Source organism: Mixophyes fleayi, chromosome 5 (assembly GCF_038048845.1).
Source record: "Mixophyes fleayi isolate aMixFle1 chromosome 5, aMixFle1.hap1, whole genome shotgun sequence".
Lineage (NCBI taxonomy): Eukaryota > Metazoa > Chordata > Amphibia > Anura > Limnodynastidae > Mixophyes > Mixophyes fleayi.
In genome coordinates, this window is record NC_134406.1 from 137,513,691 (window position 1) to 137,531,476 (window position 17,786).

At 39.2% G+C, this 17,786-nt stretch overlaps 1 protein-coding gene across 4 annotated transcripts in view; it reads left to right on the plus strand.

Annotated features, from left to right (window-relative positions):
• The window catches only part of LOC142158666 (NFX1-type zinc finger-containing protein 1-like), a 162,457-nt gene that overhangs the window by 3,712 nt on the left and 140,959 nt on the right, over positions 1 to 17,786 (plus strand). For 2 of the 4 annotated variants that reach the window (XM_075212852.1, XM_075212854.1), the window contains exons 2-5: positions 165 to 268; positions 2,438 to 2,540; positions 3,933 to 4,018; positions 9,321 to 9,407. In XM_075212852.1, coding sequence (XP_075068953.1) covers positions 2,494 to 2,540; positions 3,933 to 4,018; positions 9,321 to 9,407 — 220 coding nt within the window. In that variant the 5' untranslated portion in view covers positions 165 to 268; positions 2,438 to 2,493. The remainder of the gene's footprint in view (positions 1 to 164; positions 269 to 2,437; positions 2,541 to 3,932; positions 4,019 to 9,320; positions 9,408 to 17,786) is intronic. The other 2 variants (XM_075212855.1, XM_075212853.1) reach the window with 2 other exon arrangements.

Sequence of the window (17,786 nt, forward strand, 5' to 3'; positions counted from 1 at the left end):
ATATGCTCAGGTGTTAGTGAAGGTGTTAATATACAAGTCAGCATGGAGTGCAATGCACTCACAGTTTTGTGGATTATATCTGTGTATGCATTGGGTATACAGCTGTACTGAAAATCTACAATGCAATCATGTCTAAATGGATCTGCTACAAATTGGTGTTTCAGGCATTAAACGAACCTCTATCAAAATACATCATTGCAATCCCAGTTACAAAGAAATACAAGTTTAAGAAAATTACAACTCAAAACCAATGTGGCTAAACAAAAAGGTAAGGGAAGAAATGCAAAGGAAGAAGCGTGCATTTAAATTGTTTAAGTCTGAAGGGTCAGAGGAGTCCTTCCATAGGTACAAGGAATGTAATAAAACATGCAAAAAGGAAATTAGATTGGCTAAATTAGAAAATGAAAGGCACGTTGCAAAAGAAAGTAAGACAAACCCCAAAAAGTTTTTTAAGTATATAAATGGCAAAAGGATTAAAAAAGATAATATAGGACCCCTAAGAAGTGAGATGGGTGAATTGATAAATGATACTAAGGAAAAAGCAGAGATATTAAACACGTTCTTTTCTTCAGTATTTACCAGAGAGGAAGAAATGGCAGGAGTAATACATAAAAATGGAAATGAAACCATGCCATTAATTAATACTTGGTTGTCAGAGGAAGAAGTCCAAAGGCGACTGAAGAATATTAAGATAAATAAAGCTCCAGGTCCAGATGGCATACACCCAAGGGTTCTTATGGAGTTAAACTCGGAAATAGCTAGACCGCTATTCTTAATTTTCAGAGATTCAATCTCATCAGGCTCAGTACCAAGGGATTGGCGAATAGCAGATGTGGTGCCGTTGTTTAAAAAGGGGACGAGATCACAACCAGAGAATTATAGACCTGTAAGCCTGACATCAATAGTGGGGAAACTACTGGAAGGTATTTTAAGGGACAGTATTCAGGATTACTTGGTACGCAATAAAATTATTAGTGGGAATCAACATGGATTTGTGAGGAATAGGTCATGTCAAACTAATCTAATTAGTTTCTACGAGGAAGTTAGTGGGAACTTAGACCAGGGCAGGACAGTAGATGTGGTCTACTTAGATTTTGCAAAGGCCTTTGATACAGTGCCACACAAAAGATTGGTTTACAAAATAAGGGAACTGGGTCTAGAAATCAAATTTTGTACTTGGATCGAAAACTGGTTAGAGAATAGGGAACAGAGAGTTGTGATAAATGGAACATTTTCTAATTGGTCAAAGGTCTAAAGTGGAGTACCTCAAGGTTCCGTGCTGGGACCACTCCTTTTTAATATATTTATTAATGACCTTGGTGATGGTTTAGAGAGTAAAGTTTCTATTTTTGCAGATGACACTAAACTGTGTAAGGTAATAAAATCAGAGCAAGATGTAGCTTCTCTACAGAGGGACTTAAATAAACTGGAGGATTGGGCGGCTAAATGGAATATGAGGTTTAACACAGATAAATGTAAGGTTATGCATTCAGGGATCAAAAACAAGAACGCAATCTATAAATTAAATGGAATTAATTTGGGAGAATCTATAATGGAAAAGGATTTGGCAGTGCTCGTAGACAGTAGACTTAGCAATAGTGCTCAATATCAAGCAGCAGCTGCAAGGGCAAACAAAGTATCGGCATGCATAAAAAGGGGCATAGATGCAAGGGAAGACAGTGTAATTTTGCCACTGTATAAATCGTTGGTAAGACCTCATCTTGAATATGCAGTACAGTTCTGGGCACCACTCTATAAAAAAGATAATTTGGAACTAGAAAGGGTTCAGAGAAGGGCGACAAAATTGATAAAGGGTATGTAGTCATTAAGTTATGAGGAAAGGTTAGCCAGTTTAGGCATGTTTACTTTAGAAAAGAGGCGTCTAAGGGGAGATATGATTACTATGTACAAATACATTAGGGGTCAATACAGAGAGCTTTCATGGGAACTTTTTACCCCAAGGACCATACACAGGACACGTGGTCATCCCCAAAGGTTAGAGGAGAGGAAATTTCACAACCAGCAAAGGAAGGGGTTCTTTACAGTAAGGGCAGTCAAGATATGGAATTCATTGCCAGGGAAGGTTGTGATGGCAGATTCAATAGATATGTTTAAGAAAGGGTTAGACAAATTTTTAGCGGAAAGGTGTATCCAGGGATACGACCGTTAATTTAAAATAAAGGATAGTAGTGGATATAGGGTAAAAATTGGATTGCAATATTGAGTCTGGGGGGATTTTCAAAATTGAAACAGATGGGCGGTTGCCTACTCTGGATTAATTTCAAATATAAGTGCAGGATCGCAGGAGATCCAAAATAGGTTGAACTTGATGGACTGGTGTCTTTTTTCAACCTCATCAACTATGTAACTATGTAACTATGTAAATAAGAATTCTTCTCAGAGCCATCTTATGATGATTTGTACTTATGTCCCATAGAAATCACTTAAAGAAGAGAACACAGCTTAGAACAGACTAAGTCAATCAAGTGAAAAATGAATCATTCACAGAAAAGAAGCAACCCCACAAAGAATACAGGCGAGTTATAGTATTCATAAATTGCACTACATAGTTCTACCTCTGTCTCAATTTAAGTGACGGGTGTGGATATGAAGGGACTATCTCACCCTCCTGTCAGTCAGTACCTTTGTCCTGACTGTTTGGATGTATGTCCCCGCTCTAACAAGTTATGATCGCACTCCCAACGTATTGCAACCACACCCCTTTGTTGCATTTGCTTTGCAGCTTTGCACTGATTTGAACTGGAATCAATATTTGGAGGTATACATGTTTATTATACATCTATAAGCAGTTGTGGTTTCTCTAAGACAAGTTGATCTATGTTGTGTTGCTTCTAGTGTGTTAAAGTGTTGTTATCTCTTGTCAGGAGTTTATTAGAGCTGCACTACCACCTAGGGAAATATTTTCTTCCTCCTAGCCTGGAGGAAGAAAGCCTGGGGTCTGCTACATGCAGCAGTTTTTCCTGGTAGTGTAAGATAACAGGGAAAATATTTTTCCCAGATGTTGGTGCAGAATTAAGCAGCAGCCAATACAATATGTGTATTATTTCATTTCTCAACTGTAGGAAATGAACTGATACAGCAAGACACACTTGCCAGTGACACTTGTCCTTAGCAATTTAGGGATATATGTGGAGGACAAGTCCCACTCGTACTTAGCACTGAATGGGTTAGAGAGGTAAAAAATGGGGAAGTGGAATTGGACAGGGGAAGTGGAAATGGTACAGAAGCCAAAATAACTAATTTTAGTGACTACAAACCTGAGCTGTTGTTACCATAACCTTGCCTAGTTTTGTTTTCCTGCAATAATGTGAATTTCTGCAGCTTACCCTCTAGCCCAAGCTTCTGAGTTCTGATGGTCCAATGTGATTGAACCAACACTCGCCCAAATACAATCACTCTTACACTCTGCATAATACTGTAACGCCATTAAACAAGCACAGGAACCTAGCCCATTAGTTTCCAGTCTTGTTAAATATCCACTCCACTAAGCCCAACTAAGCTCTGCTACTTGTTCTTTGTACTATATTTGTGTATATATTGTTTACTGTCATTCTTATTTAATGTCTTTCTACAATTTCTACAATTGATTTAAAATGTAATTTAAAAGATCTTATTGAAAAAATATTTTCCATGGAACTTTTCAAAGGAATATACGTACAAGAGAATATATAGAACATGTCGGGTTAGATGCGAAGTTCAAGAAAATCCATGTGTGAAGAGTCTCTTGGACTGGAAAATATCACATTCTGCAAGGCTTTGGTGTCCAAGACTATGTTGCTAGAGCTTATTAATCTGTGGTATTTCAATACGTCTCATGGAAAAACGATTTCTCTGTGCACCAAGAAAAGAGTATCATTTTGGCTCCTAGTTTATTATATGTCTCAAATTATTTTGTTGTCCATTGCAGGTAGTCACAACAGCCACAGCCAAGGACAAAGTGGAAATCACAGCAGGCATAATCCTTCTCGAGGCAGCAATGACTCCAAAAAGGCGCAAGGTAAGAGTAAAGCAATCGTAAATTAAGGCTATATTTTTTTTGTATTGATTCAATTTCCTGTACTCCGTTTTACAATTTGTTTTTTAAATCTTTTTATTTTTCACAGTTTGTTTAATAAACAACATGCAGAATATTTCTGATTAATAAAACAGTACTGCATAAAACTGGTTCAGCAATATAACTCGTCAGTAGGGTAGACATAACAAAGCAAGTTTTTTATAAAATTATAATGGATAAAGGGATAGGAGAAGAGCAAGGAGAAGGAGGAAAGGGATAGATGCAGGGGGGGGTCAAAAAAGGAAGAAAGGGGGAAGAAGGGGATGGTTGGGAGTTAACGTTTACATGTGGCCTGGAACGAGAGAGCCATGGAGTCTATACCATGGGGTCCAGGTCTCATGAAATTTGGGAAGAGTATCGTTGAGGAGGCCTGTGATGTACTCCATAGACGAGATGTGCCACAGTCTATTCATCAACTCCGGCTTGGAAGGAGAGGGCACCTTCTTCCAAGCTCGGGAAATCAAAAGTTTACAGGCCTGGCTAACCTGTAGCAACAATCGGTCTGTCGGCTTGCTTATAGATGGGGCGGTCTTATTGAGCAAATATATTGCAGATTCCTTGGGGAAATGAACAGCTGTGAGTTGGTGGAGAAGGTTCAGAGCAGTATCCCAAAATGATTGGATAACAGGACAGTCTCACCAAATATGTAAGTGAGAACCCTTTCCGCCACAGCCTCTCCAGCACCTATCTGACGTAGTGAAAATACGGTGGAGCTTGATTGGGACTAAATACCATCTCGAGTGCAATTATAAACTGTTTCCCTGACACTTGCTATAATGGATATCTTAGCTGTTACGAGCTGCGGCGGTGCCTGCGCTACGGTAAGGTTATAAACTTGTACTACTCTGACCTAAAGACCTGGGGGAATCCGAGTACCTGTGAGCACATTCAGCTCTACGGGAAAGGCGGCTGCTATAGGTGAAGACCTCTGTTACTAGTTCTACAAGTTTATGATACTTGCCAGCCTTATGATACTTACAGCCTTAACATTAGCCACATGTTTTCGAATGCTGACCATCGCTCGCCAACCAGGGCCAACCTAATGTCTCCCACACAAGCCTCCTCATGGGGATTCAAGGGGGTAAATCCAGCGTGAGGAGAAAGCTGCACCCCACCGAGTAAATACAACAATGCTCAAAGGGTGATAGTTTCCTGAGTTTTTAGTACGCATTTGGGAATGGATAAAACTACGAATCTATAGATACGGAAACTGGAGACATGTTGGGAGGCCATTGTTTTACACTTTTATTAAAGAGACAGATTCACATAAATTCAGACATTATGGTCATACTAAAGAACTGTATATTTCATACATTTTTTGGGTTTTCAGAGATCATTGGTCTGACTTCTACTTCTGTTTTCACACTGTTTTTGAATGTTTTTTTTCCTGGATTGTTTTTCTCACAAATGTCATGTTAGAAAAAGCGAGAGGGGAGACAAATTAACTGTCTGATATGCTGGTTATGGTGTGATAGAAAGTTAATAAGGATTGGCAGTGGACAGGTTGTGATTTATGGGGGTGCCTGTCAGAATGGATGCTCTGGAGAAATGAAGGTGAATCAAGGGAGGTGATTGATTAAAAGGTAGCAAAAAAAAGTTATGAAACAACGTAATTACTTGCGGACAAATGATAGAACATATTGGGGTTGAGTTGAGTTGCGCCTGAGTTGCGCCTGTTTACGTAGCATAAAATACGCAAATTAGTCCTGCGTATGCTCCCATGTACTGTAGCTCTAGTCGCATCTTCCACTAGTGCTGAAGACAACTGTAATTTAGACTTTTCTTAGCCCTACATCAGATAAATATTTTTTGTTGGGGTTTTTATACAAAAATGAGGCAATATATAAATTTGATATAAATATTTTGTTATGATTTAATGCATTACAAGGTATAGCCATAAACTTGTGTGCAACCGTATAGCAATAAACTTGTGTGCAACCAATAAAATTGAAAATTGAGCTCACTGTTTCATACACAATATTTGCAATGCATCATTGTGTAATAGTAATTGTGGGCCTGATTCTTCTTGAGTGTAATAGCTCTGCGCATACTCAGAAATGGCAGGAACAAGCTGAGCAGTGGTGGACACTTGAAATATATTGGTCAGGTTGATAGCCTGAATGCAGGACTCCAAGGGGTATATTTACTAAACTGCGGGTTTGAAAAAGTGGGGTTGTTGCCTATAGCAACCAATCAGATTCTAGCTATCATTTATTTAGTACATGCTACAAAATGACAGCTAGAATCTGATTGGTTGCTATAGGCAACATCTCAACTTTTTCAAACCCGCAGTTTAGTAAATCTAGCCACAAGTCTTTTTATGTTTTTTTCTGTGTTTTACTTTCCATAAATTCAGTTTTGGGTGGAATTATCCTTTAATAGCCATCTTCGTACACCCAGTCAGTATGCAACTAGTTTGTTTACACAAATATTTTCTTTTATACACTAAAATGCATGTTTTTTTTAATGCATATTGGGCCTGATTCATTAAGGAGCGTAAATGCTGATATGTGCCCTATTTTGAATTAAATTGCACTATGCCTGGCCAGAAACAGACTATACCTGAATGCAAGTACATCCATTTCATCTTCAGACGCAAAGGACACTTCCATCAGTCTATGATTTCATGGGCAGAACAAGGGAAAGAGTGGGCAATGTAGTCACTGTACAGTAAGGTCATGCAAAGGTCAAGCGCACGCAGCAGTGTCTGATTCAAGTTTTGGGCATCTCTAAGGTAATGTTTTCCAGTCGTATCATTTGCACCAGCTATAGATCAGGTGTAAGTGCTGAGTGATAGAGATGACGGTCACGTATGCATGCTAAAACATTTGTTTTGAAATCAAGAGCAACTGTAAACACGTCTTTTCTGTACAGTAGTCATTAATAACATCCTGATAAATTTATTTCATGGGGGGGAATGGAGAAAAAAAACACGTATTTTTTTAATGTTTTTTTTCATTCATGATTATATTAACAGATGACAATAATTACTTTGTTTTTTTGTGTGTTCTGCTGGGACTTTATATTGCAAATATGCATTGTTCGTATTCAGCAGTGTGTTGTCTGTCTCAATACGTCAAGTGCCGTATATGTAGAGCGTATGTAGAGCGTACCTACACCCGTATTCAACAGGAAACATTTCTTCAGATATGCTTGTAGTCGAATATGGATGTGTGTATGCCCGAATTACGTGCATTTTTAAAAAGAAATCCCACAATATGTTGATTTTGCATACCTTAATGAATCAGGCCCATTATGATTTAGTATTTAATCAATGTTTTCCTTTAACCATTATAATTACATTTTATAATTACATTTTATTTGATGCTCTTTTATTTTATATATTATATTTATTGTTACCACCAATCTTCTTGTAACAAGTAGAGGTCTCAGTATTGGTTATTATATTATTATACAGTTTACATTCACTATTATCATAACAAACACAGATCCCATAGACATATGACATCATGGAAATAAACATAATATACCAAATGCAAATAGTTTGAATATAATTCTCACTGTGACAGGATGGACCGCCTATGCCACCCTGTCTGTTGCTGCTGGGAACCAGCTGGGTTTACTTTGTCACCGTTCCCTTTCATTATCCCAAATGCGCCCTTTAACCGCAGTAGGAGGGATTTACAAATGCTGCCACCACTGGACTCATTACCAGCATCCAGAACCGGGTTATTTCTGGGGAACTGTTGCTTCTAGTGTACCCGTTGCTAGTATACCCGGGCTGGTACCCCAGACCTCCCTGACTTCCTATGGATCAGGGTTGCTGTAGATGGCCCCCGTGGCCTATCACACTGGCCAGAGCTGCTGGGTAGCGGGCAGACCGGTGGTACCGGAAAGCTGGGCCCAAACCTCAGAACAGCCAGGAACTGATTAGAGTTGGGTCTAATCTGTAGGTCACAGGAATTTCAGCATAGAGAAGTTTCCAAGCAGGTCTCTGAAGCAAGTGATGTTTATTTGCTCTCGCACTGGTTGAAGGTACCAGTGATCAGGTCAAATGGAACAAGAAGAAGAATTTCAATACAAAATAGTGCTTTTTTGTTACAGTTTTTGGCTGCTAGCTTAGCAGGAGGTAACCTGTTCTCCTGTCCCTTTAATCAATCTGAGTTGATTCATGCAGCCTGCACGTGCCGGGGCTTTAACCCCTCCGGTGCCGGGTATTAACCCTCCCAGCGCCGGAGTCCATTTCAAGGTGGCCGTCACACTCGTACGGCGGCCCACACTCGTGGGACCTGGCCACACTCACATAACTGCAAATATAGATTCAGAGTTGTGAACCACACTCTTAACAATTGCTGCTTTCTACTCTTAAAAAGAATCGCACATTTATTCTCGTATGAACATAAATTAAAAAAGAAGAAAAGAGCTTCCAGCGCTATTTTCTGTGTACATATATACTTAATTACTTCAACAAAACGTGTTATAGTGATAATAACTGAATACAATACTTATATTTTGAAGTGTAGATCCTTCTTCCACTCTTTTGTGATATCCACGTCACATAAATTATTCACATTGATGTGTTATGTTAAAATAAAAATACAAACAAAGCATAATGTGATATTGTTTCAAACATATAAGTGTCTATTTGACCATAATAAACAATGTTAATTCTTTCTTGTAAATAGTTTTTGCTGTGTAAATTATTCTGCTCCGTGTCTCTCCTGTGGAATTTTACTTATTAGGCAACATTCTGTGAATTCATCATTAATAAACATTAATATTGTTTACCCTGTATGGTCTTATGTTTGTCTCTTTATGGCTCTGCGAAAATTTTGTGGCGCCCTATAAATAAAGGCTAATTATAATAATAATAATAATAATAATATCCTAATCTTATTCCTTCACCTTTAAGTCCCCCTTTGTGATTGCACTTGCTAGCTAACAAAGTAAAACGTGTTGTATCAAATTGTTTTATCTTTCTCCTTTCCTCTGCAATATTGTTTGTTACTCTTCTTAGGTAAGTATCTCAATGTTGACATATAGAGATTGCAAAATAGAAGACAAAAACGGATCTAGTGTGATACCGTTTATGACAAAAAAAATATTTATTTTACATATATAGAAAATTACTTTACCGTCATGTTCCAGTTTTACTATATATGTTTTTAATACTTGTTTTTTCTATATATGTAAAATAAATATATTTTTTAATCAAAAAGTCAACATGGCTCATAGTTTTTTTTTTTTATATTAATATTCAACTAAGATATGTTGTCCGTTGTAGGAAGTCACAGCAGCCACAGCCAAGGACAAAGTGGAGGTCACAGCAGGCCTAATCCTACAGGCAGCAATGATTCCAAAAAGACACACGGTAAGAGAACAGCTGTAGAAAACGGTACATTTTTCATGTGCATCATCCCTTTTTTCAGTTCTAGTGTGTGTACGGATTTGTGTGTCCTGTCCTTGAGCAAACTTTTTACCTCGTTTGCTTTGTTGCGCAGTTACTCCACCTTAGTCTGGGTTCAGTAGGATCTTCGTGGGGTAATATTCTGGAAATGAGCAACACCAGAGGGAGACTACAGAACCCTCCACCCCTACCCCTTAGAACCACAGGCACAGACAAATGAAATAGTAATACACCAGGCTGGTCTTTAGAAGCCACAACGGCACATTTATTAGTGAGTTGTGGGCTCCTAAAGGATTTTTTAGATTTTAGTTTTATATATCAAAAATATATCTCTTTGATTCAAACAGTTGTTTAAGGGTAAGTTTGGGTGCAGCAAACACAATAAATACACAGCAATTTAGATACACACGTTTCTACTATATCTTATGAACTTACTAACTCCCACTTAACTTCCTAACTTTTCTTCTGCCTCTTCCTCCCCCCTTATCCTTATCCTCCGTTCCTCCATCTCTCCACCGTGTCTCTGTCTGTCTACCCCACCCCTTAGATTGTACACTCCTTTAAGCAGGGTATTCTCTCCTCCTGTCTTCACCACTGTTAACTCTGCTCTCCAGCTACTTAGCCCTCCTCCTTGAGGACCCTCTTTCCCGCCTCCCCTCTCGCTCCCTCCTCTCCACTTGGGGGTCTCCCTGTCATCCGTGCATTCCCTCTTGGACTCCGTCTTTGGCGGACCTTCCCCTCTCCCCTCCTCCGCCCCTCTAGCTGTGCTTTGAGCTCACTGAGTTGCTGTGATTATTGTTTACTGTACTGTGCTGTCTCACCTCGTATTGTAATTTCGTTTGTCCCTGTACGGCGCCACGGACACCTAGTGGCGCCCTATAAATAAAAATTTATAATAAAATAATAATAATAATAACTGATACTAAACACATGTCTCACTCGTCCTATACCATTAAAAGGTACCTCTAACCCCTCTATTTGCTACCCTGCCATATTCCTCTAGCTACATTGACTCTTAATAGCAATATACATTAAACTTAATCATAATTGCTTTGATTTAATGAACGCATATCACACAGTCATTTGTATAATACAGAGATGAATGCGATTATGTGGTATTAGAAGGTAGCACAAATCTAGATCTCTCCTTTTCCTTTATAGAGCAAACAGGCATTACGGTTGCAAATAGCATAGAGCAATGTCATCATTATCTGTATTCCTCAACATCACATTAACACATAGGATTTCACATGACAGCACTTTACATTTCCCTGACAATTTAGTAAAAGATGCTCTCTTATTTGTTTTTCTCCTATTCAATATGAATGCATAACACAGGTGACACACATGCAGTTTCTTCTTAGACATAGACATAAAGTTCCTTTAGCAACCACTGGTACCCCAATTCTCCAATTCAGTTATAGTGCTTTTCCACAGATCAGGAATATGATCATAGAGGTTGGTGCACTTGCCTTCAGTTTAGACTCAGTTTCTATACCCTAACTACCTTTCACTACATGTCACCCTTGTCACTAGATCACTGTTCTGCAAAAGGGTCTTACAAATATTCTTCAGATCCCCCACACCTGTTCCCTACCTTGCTAACAACAGAAATACTCAGTGCATGTAAATCCTTAACAATTTAACATGGGTTAATTATCCCCACTAGTCTCCAGCTTGTGTGTCCAAGATGGCTCTGCTTCTCACTGGGAAGCCTTGTTGACGCTCTTTCTTTCTCCCTCTATATGGTTTCACTCTCACCTCTCAGACTCATACTGTTTTTGAATGTTGATTTTCTTGGATTGTTTTCTGACAAATGTCAAAATATTGAGATGGGAGACAAATTAGTTGTTTGATGTGCTGCTCTGTTCCCTTGTGGCTAGACACTTATGGTGTGAAGACAGTCAACAAGTGATGGCAGTGGACAGGTTGTGACCTCTGAGTGCCTGTCAGAATGGATGCTGAGGATAAATGAAGGGGAACTAAGGGTGGTGGGTTATTTATTTATTTTTTAAAAATTGACGAAATCATAAAATACGTAAATTAGTCCTGCATATGCCCATATAACAAAGTATATGCCTACATTCGTATGTAGATCTAGTTGCATCTTCCATTTGCACCTAAGAAAAGTCTAATTTAGACTTTTCTTAGCTCTACATCAGATAAATATCTTTTGTTGGGTGTGTATACAAAAGTGGAGGCCTATATAAATTTGATAATAAAATTGTGTTATGATTAAATACATTAAAAAGTATAGCAATAAAATTGTGTGCAGGGAATAAAATTGAAAATTGAGATCACTGCTTCATACACAATATTTACAATGCATAATTGTGTAATACTAATTGGGGGTCTGATTCATCTTTGGATGTACCGTATCTTGAGTGAAATAGCTTTGTGCATACTCAGAAATGGCAGGAACAACCCGAGCAGTGGTGGAAACATGCAAGTTATTTGATATGTGACAAATTTTGTGTTAAAGGGAACTGCGTAAGAAACGGACTATATGCCAGTGAACGCAAGTACATCCAATTAATCTTCGATTGCAAAGGACAGTTCCATCAGCCTACGATTTAATTGCCGTAACGGGGTAGGGAGTGAGCATATGAATGTAGTCAATGTACAGTAAGTTCGTGCCAAGGTCGAGCACACGCAGCAGTGTCTGATTCAGCAGTGTCTGTTTATTGTTCTGTAATGTTTTACCCTGTAAGGTCTACTGTTCGTATTATGTAAGGCGCTGCGAAAACCCTGTGGCGCCCAACAAATAAATGATAATAATAATAAAATTCAAACTTTGGGCATTTCTAAGGTACAATTGTTCATATAATTTGCAACAGCTATAGATCAGGTGTAAGTGCTGAGTGATAGTGATGACGGTCAGGTATGCATGCCAGAAGATGTGTTTGAAGTCAAGAGCAACTGTAAACACATATTTTTTGTACAGTAGTCATTAAGATCATCTTCATAAATGTATTTCATGGAGAAAAAAATATATTTTATATTAACAGATGACAATAATTGAAAACTTTTATTTCCTGTGCCTTCTGCTGGGACTTTATATTGCAGATATGTAATGTTCATATCCTGCAGTGTGTTGGGTCTGTCTCACTACGGCAAGTGCCATATATGCAGAGCATACTGTAACCGGGTTAGGGGAACAGGTGCCTTTTAAATATATCTCACAGGTGCAACCATTAATCAGTCTGCTGTCAGAACAAAAGACCTGGACTGGGCCTTGTAAATGGAGCTCACACTTCTAGCTCCATTTACACCCCAGGGACCCTTACCAGATTTTCCCTAAAGCTGACACTCTTTTGCTCCTTCCCACACAAAATAATCTCCCTAGGGTTTTTAAAACATGTAGGTCAGATATCTTGGACAAACATATATGCCTAAAAACACTATTCCAGTGTTTTTTCACACATTCCCCTCCCTTTTTTTGACCTAGGTGACGGAACACATGTAGTCCCCGAAACAGAAGATACAAGACAAAGCATCTATGTTGGCTAGTTGTGTACCAGTCCTGTCTTCAACTGTGCACTTAAAATTTTGCAATGCTAAAAACCATCTTGTAACCCGGGCATTCTGGCTTTTATTTGCATATATCCATTTTAATGGGGCATGATCTGTCACTAGTTTAAACTGTCTGCCCAAAGGTAATAAGTTGACAGTGTCTAATGCCCACTTAATAGGCAACGCTTTCTTTTCCAAAATGGTGTATCTCTTTTCGAGTTATTGCGTTTTCTCCTCCCCATCTCTGTTTTGGGGCAATACAGCCCCTATCCCTTCATCTGAGGCATCTGTCTGTACAACATATGTTTTGCAAAAATTTGGCATTAACAACGCCAGCTGTGTACATAACGCCATATTTATTGCCAGAGAAGCTTTTTCTGCCCCAGGGTTCCACTTCACCTTTGTCACGGTTACATACAGGAGTTCAGCTAGGAGCCACGAATATGGTGAAAACACTCTTTACTTGCAGAAAAAGTATAAATAACAGGTAATCAAGAGTAGTCATAGATACCAGGTGCAAGCTGATGCAGGAAGTGATATGAATGTTCAGAAACCAGCAGGTACACAGCTAATGCAGGGAAGCAGGAGATATGAACAGATTCCAAGCATGTAACCAGAGGAGCAAGACAGGAGGAAGAATCCACAGGGTGCAACAACAGGATATGACATCAATAACCAGCAATGTGTGCTGGGAGTGACAGGTACATATAAGGGGAATGAGACCCACCCAGGTGCATGAGATAATTAGTGAATATAAAGGTTAAGCCCTCAAGCACAAGAATAAAGCACAATAGCAGCACCTCTGGTGAATGGAGGTACTGCTGTTAACACATAGAATTAACAAAAATAGCAAAGTCTGATAGTCCAGGTTAGGAGCTGCCAGGCAAAGCAGTATGCTGCAGGCAGATTGTGACAACCTTATTAGATTGCCTTCCATTGGTAAGGTCTAATAATAGAACCACTGTGGTGGTGAAATTAGGAATGAATTGCAGATCAAACCCTATGATCCACAAAATGGCTCTCACCTGTTTTTATTTATAGGACAGGGTCAGTTTTGGATAGCTTCAATTTTATTCAGTTTGGGCTTAACTAAACTTCTACCAATGGTGAAACCCAGGTATTCAACCTCTTCCATCACTAAGCAACATTGTTTTGGGTTGGCTGTTAACTCTACCTTTCTGATAGAGTTCAAGCAGTGTTGAACTCAATCTAAGTGAGTCCCAATCCGGACAGTAAATCACAACATCATCAAGATAAGCAGCTGCATACTGTCTGTGGGGCTTCAAAACCTTATCTTTTGCATGCTGGAAGGTTGCTGGGGACACATGTAGCCAAAACAGCAACACCTTCTACTGATAGAGCCATTCTAGAACTGAGAACACTGCTTTTTCTTTTGCACTGGCAGTCAACAGTACTTGCTGTGACAGGATGGACTGCCTATGCCATCCTGTCTGTTGTTGCTGGAACCGGCTGGGCTTACATTGCCACAGTCCCCTTTCGTTATTCCGAATATGCCCCTCCTGCCGCAGTAGGAGAAGCCTGCTGTCACCACTGGGCTCCTTTATGGCGCCCAGAACCACGTTCCTTATGGGTAACTGTCGCTGCTAGTGTACTCCCGTGCTGGTACACTTGGACTGGTACCCCTGACCGCTTCTATGGATCAGGGTGCTGTGGATGGATGCCCCTGGCTTATCACACTGGCCAGCTGCTGGGTAGCGGCAGAGAGGTGGTACTGGAGAGCTGGGTCCAAACCTCAGAAACAGCCGGAAGATTAGATTTAGGCTCTAATCTGTAGGTCACAGGATTACAGCAATATTGAAGAAGTTGTCAAGCAGGGTCTTGAAGCAGAGTAATGTTTATTGCTCAAGTGTCCTGGCAAGGACAGTTCCACTGATTAAAGGTATCAGTGGTCAGGTCAGATGGAACATCAGAATGATAACTTTTAATACAGAACAGTGCTGTTTTTATAAACATTTGAACACAGCCTCACTGGATAAGCCAGCCCCCTCGAGGTCTGAGCTATTTTTAGAATCTGGATGTAACCTGTTTACCAAAACATGGATTTACCTACATTGCAAAGCCAACACTATTTACACTTCTCTGCAATATCTTAAAACCTTGCTGTGATTTCCTGCTTCTTATTTCAGATGCAGGAAATCTGCTAGCAAGTTAAAGGGTCTAATTAACATGAATCCTTTCTTCAGACAGTTGCAGAATACACATTCCCAAAGAAAAGTACAAACCTCAAACAATATATATATCAAATACAGATAATTTGAATACAATTCTCACATAACTGTACTGAGTATAAAATCTATTTCTCACATTATGTGAATTAATATAACTTATAGTTTGTATGACTAGGTAAAATGTACAAAATGTATATTTACTAAATTACAGTCGTTAAAAGGATATCATGTTTAAAAATTATCCCACTGTATGAGGATTCACAATCCAAGCTTCTCAGATTGTTTTCAAACTTTGCAGAACAACTATCATTAGAACTTTTAAAACTGAAAGTAGGGATTAATTAAAGACATCTCTCTCTTTTGCACCTGTCGCCACCACTTATTATCTTGTAGTATGCCAAGTAGACAGAAATTGGGGGTCCAGCTGGATTTCTTTACCTAATATTAACTGTATTGTTTTGGAGTACCTTTTGCCAGAATTTGCATATATGCATACAATCCCAAACCTTGTGCATTAATGTGCCCTCCTTCAGATGACACCTAGCAGTTTAGTGAATCACCATCCATGAATTAAGATATTTTATGCAGTGTTAGGTATGCTCTACTTATAAAATAAAATTGGTTAATTTTGTTCCAAATATTATTATTAACTAGTTTTAGTTGTTCTATTTTTGTATAGTTTTGTTTTTTTTTTACAATGTTTTTACCAATTCCTAAACTTACACCACGGTTTAAACTTTCTCTCTGTACAAATGTTTGTTTGCTCTTTACATAGATGCAAGATAACCTGAATGCAAATTGAGTATTAACCCTTCCTAGGCCAGAGGTTTGGGAACATTTTTTACTTTATGCTAAGACTCTAGTTTTTGATATGCACATAAAGCCATGTCTCTGTACTATAAAAAAAGAAAGTCAACATTGCTCATAGTTTGTTTTTATATATATATATATATATATATATATATATATATATATATATATTAGAGATGAGCGCACTCGGATTTCCTGAATCCGAGCCCACCCGAACGTTGCCGATCCGAGTCGGATCCGAGACAGATCCGGGTATTGGCGCCAAATTCAAATCTGAAACTGAGGCTCTGACTCATAATCCCGTTGTCGGATCTCGCGATACTCGGATCCTATAAATTCCCCGCTAGTCGCCGCCATCTTCACTCGGGCATTGATCAGGGTAGAGGGAGGGTGTGTTAGGTGGTCCTCTGTCCTGGTAGATCTCGTGCTGTGCTGTTTAGTTCTGTGCTGTGCTGTTTAGTTCTGTGCTGTGCTGTGCTGTGCTGTGTTCTTCAGTATCAGTCCAGTGGTGCTGTGTGCTGTGTTCTGTCCTTCTGAGGTCAGTGGTGCTGCTGGGTCCTGTGCTGTGTCCTGTTCAGTCCAGTGGTGCTGTGTCCTGTGCTCTGTGCTTCTAAGGGCATAGTTATTTCCCCAATATTCCCCTGTGTTTAAAAAAATAAAAAAAAGTTATTTAAAAAAATACCAAAAACTAATTTAATTTTTTTTTAATTACCACAAAATTTGCACAACCAATTCTGCAGTATAAGCCCATTGGTACTGCAATATTACCAAGTTCACACATTCAGCAGTAAAAGTCCAGTGGTACTGCAATATTACAAAGTTCACACATTCTGCAGTATCAGTCCAGTGGTGCTGTGTCCTGTGCTCTGTCCTGCTGAGTTCCGTAGTGCTGCTGGGTCCTGTGCCGTGTCCTGTTCAGTCCAGTGGTGCTGTGTCCTGTGCTCTGTCCTGCTGAGTTCCGTAGTGCTGCTGGGTCCTGTGCCGTGTCCTGTTCAGTCCAGTGGTGCTGTGTCCTGTGCTCTGTCCTGCTGAGTTCCGTAGTGCTGCTGGGTCCTGTGCCGTGTCCTGTTCAGTCCAGTGGTGCTGTGTCCTGTGCTCTGTGCTTCTAAGGGCATAGTTATTTCCCCATTATTCCCAAGTTTTTAAAAAATAAAAAAAAAGTAAAAAAAAATAAAAAATTAAAAATTAAAAAAAAAAAATATAATTATACCCAAATTTGCAAAACCAATCCAGCAGTATAAGTCCATTGGTACTGCAATATTACAAAGTTCACACATTCTGCAGTATCAGTCCAGTGGTGCTGTGTCCTGTGCTCTGTCCTGCTGAGTTCCGTAGTGCTGCTGGGTCCTGTGCCGTGTCCTGTTCAGTCCAGTGGTGCTGTGTCCTGTGCTCTGTGCTTCTAAGGGCATAGTTATTTCCCCGTTATTCCCAAGTTTTTAAAAAATAAAAAAAAAGTTATAAAAAAAATGAAAATAAAAAATTAAAAAAAAAAATAATTATAACCAAATTTGCAAAGCCAATCCAGCAGTATATAAGCCCATTGGTACTGCAATATTACCAAGTTCACACATTCAGCAGTAAAAGTCCAGTGGTACTGCTATTACAAAGTTCACTGATTCAGCAGTATAAGTCCAGTGCTACTCTCCTGTGCCGCATATAATTTTTAAAGGCTTTGCCGAGTGTGTGTGGCTTAGGGGTACGCTCTCTTGTGCTACATATAATGGAAAACCAAAATTTGGAGGATAAAGTAGGGAAAGATCAAGACCCACTTCCTCCTAATGCTGAAGCTGCTGCCACTAGTCATGACATAGACGATGAAATGCCATCAACG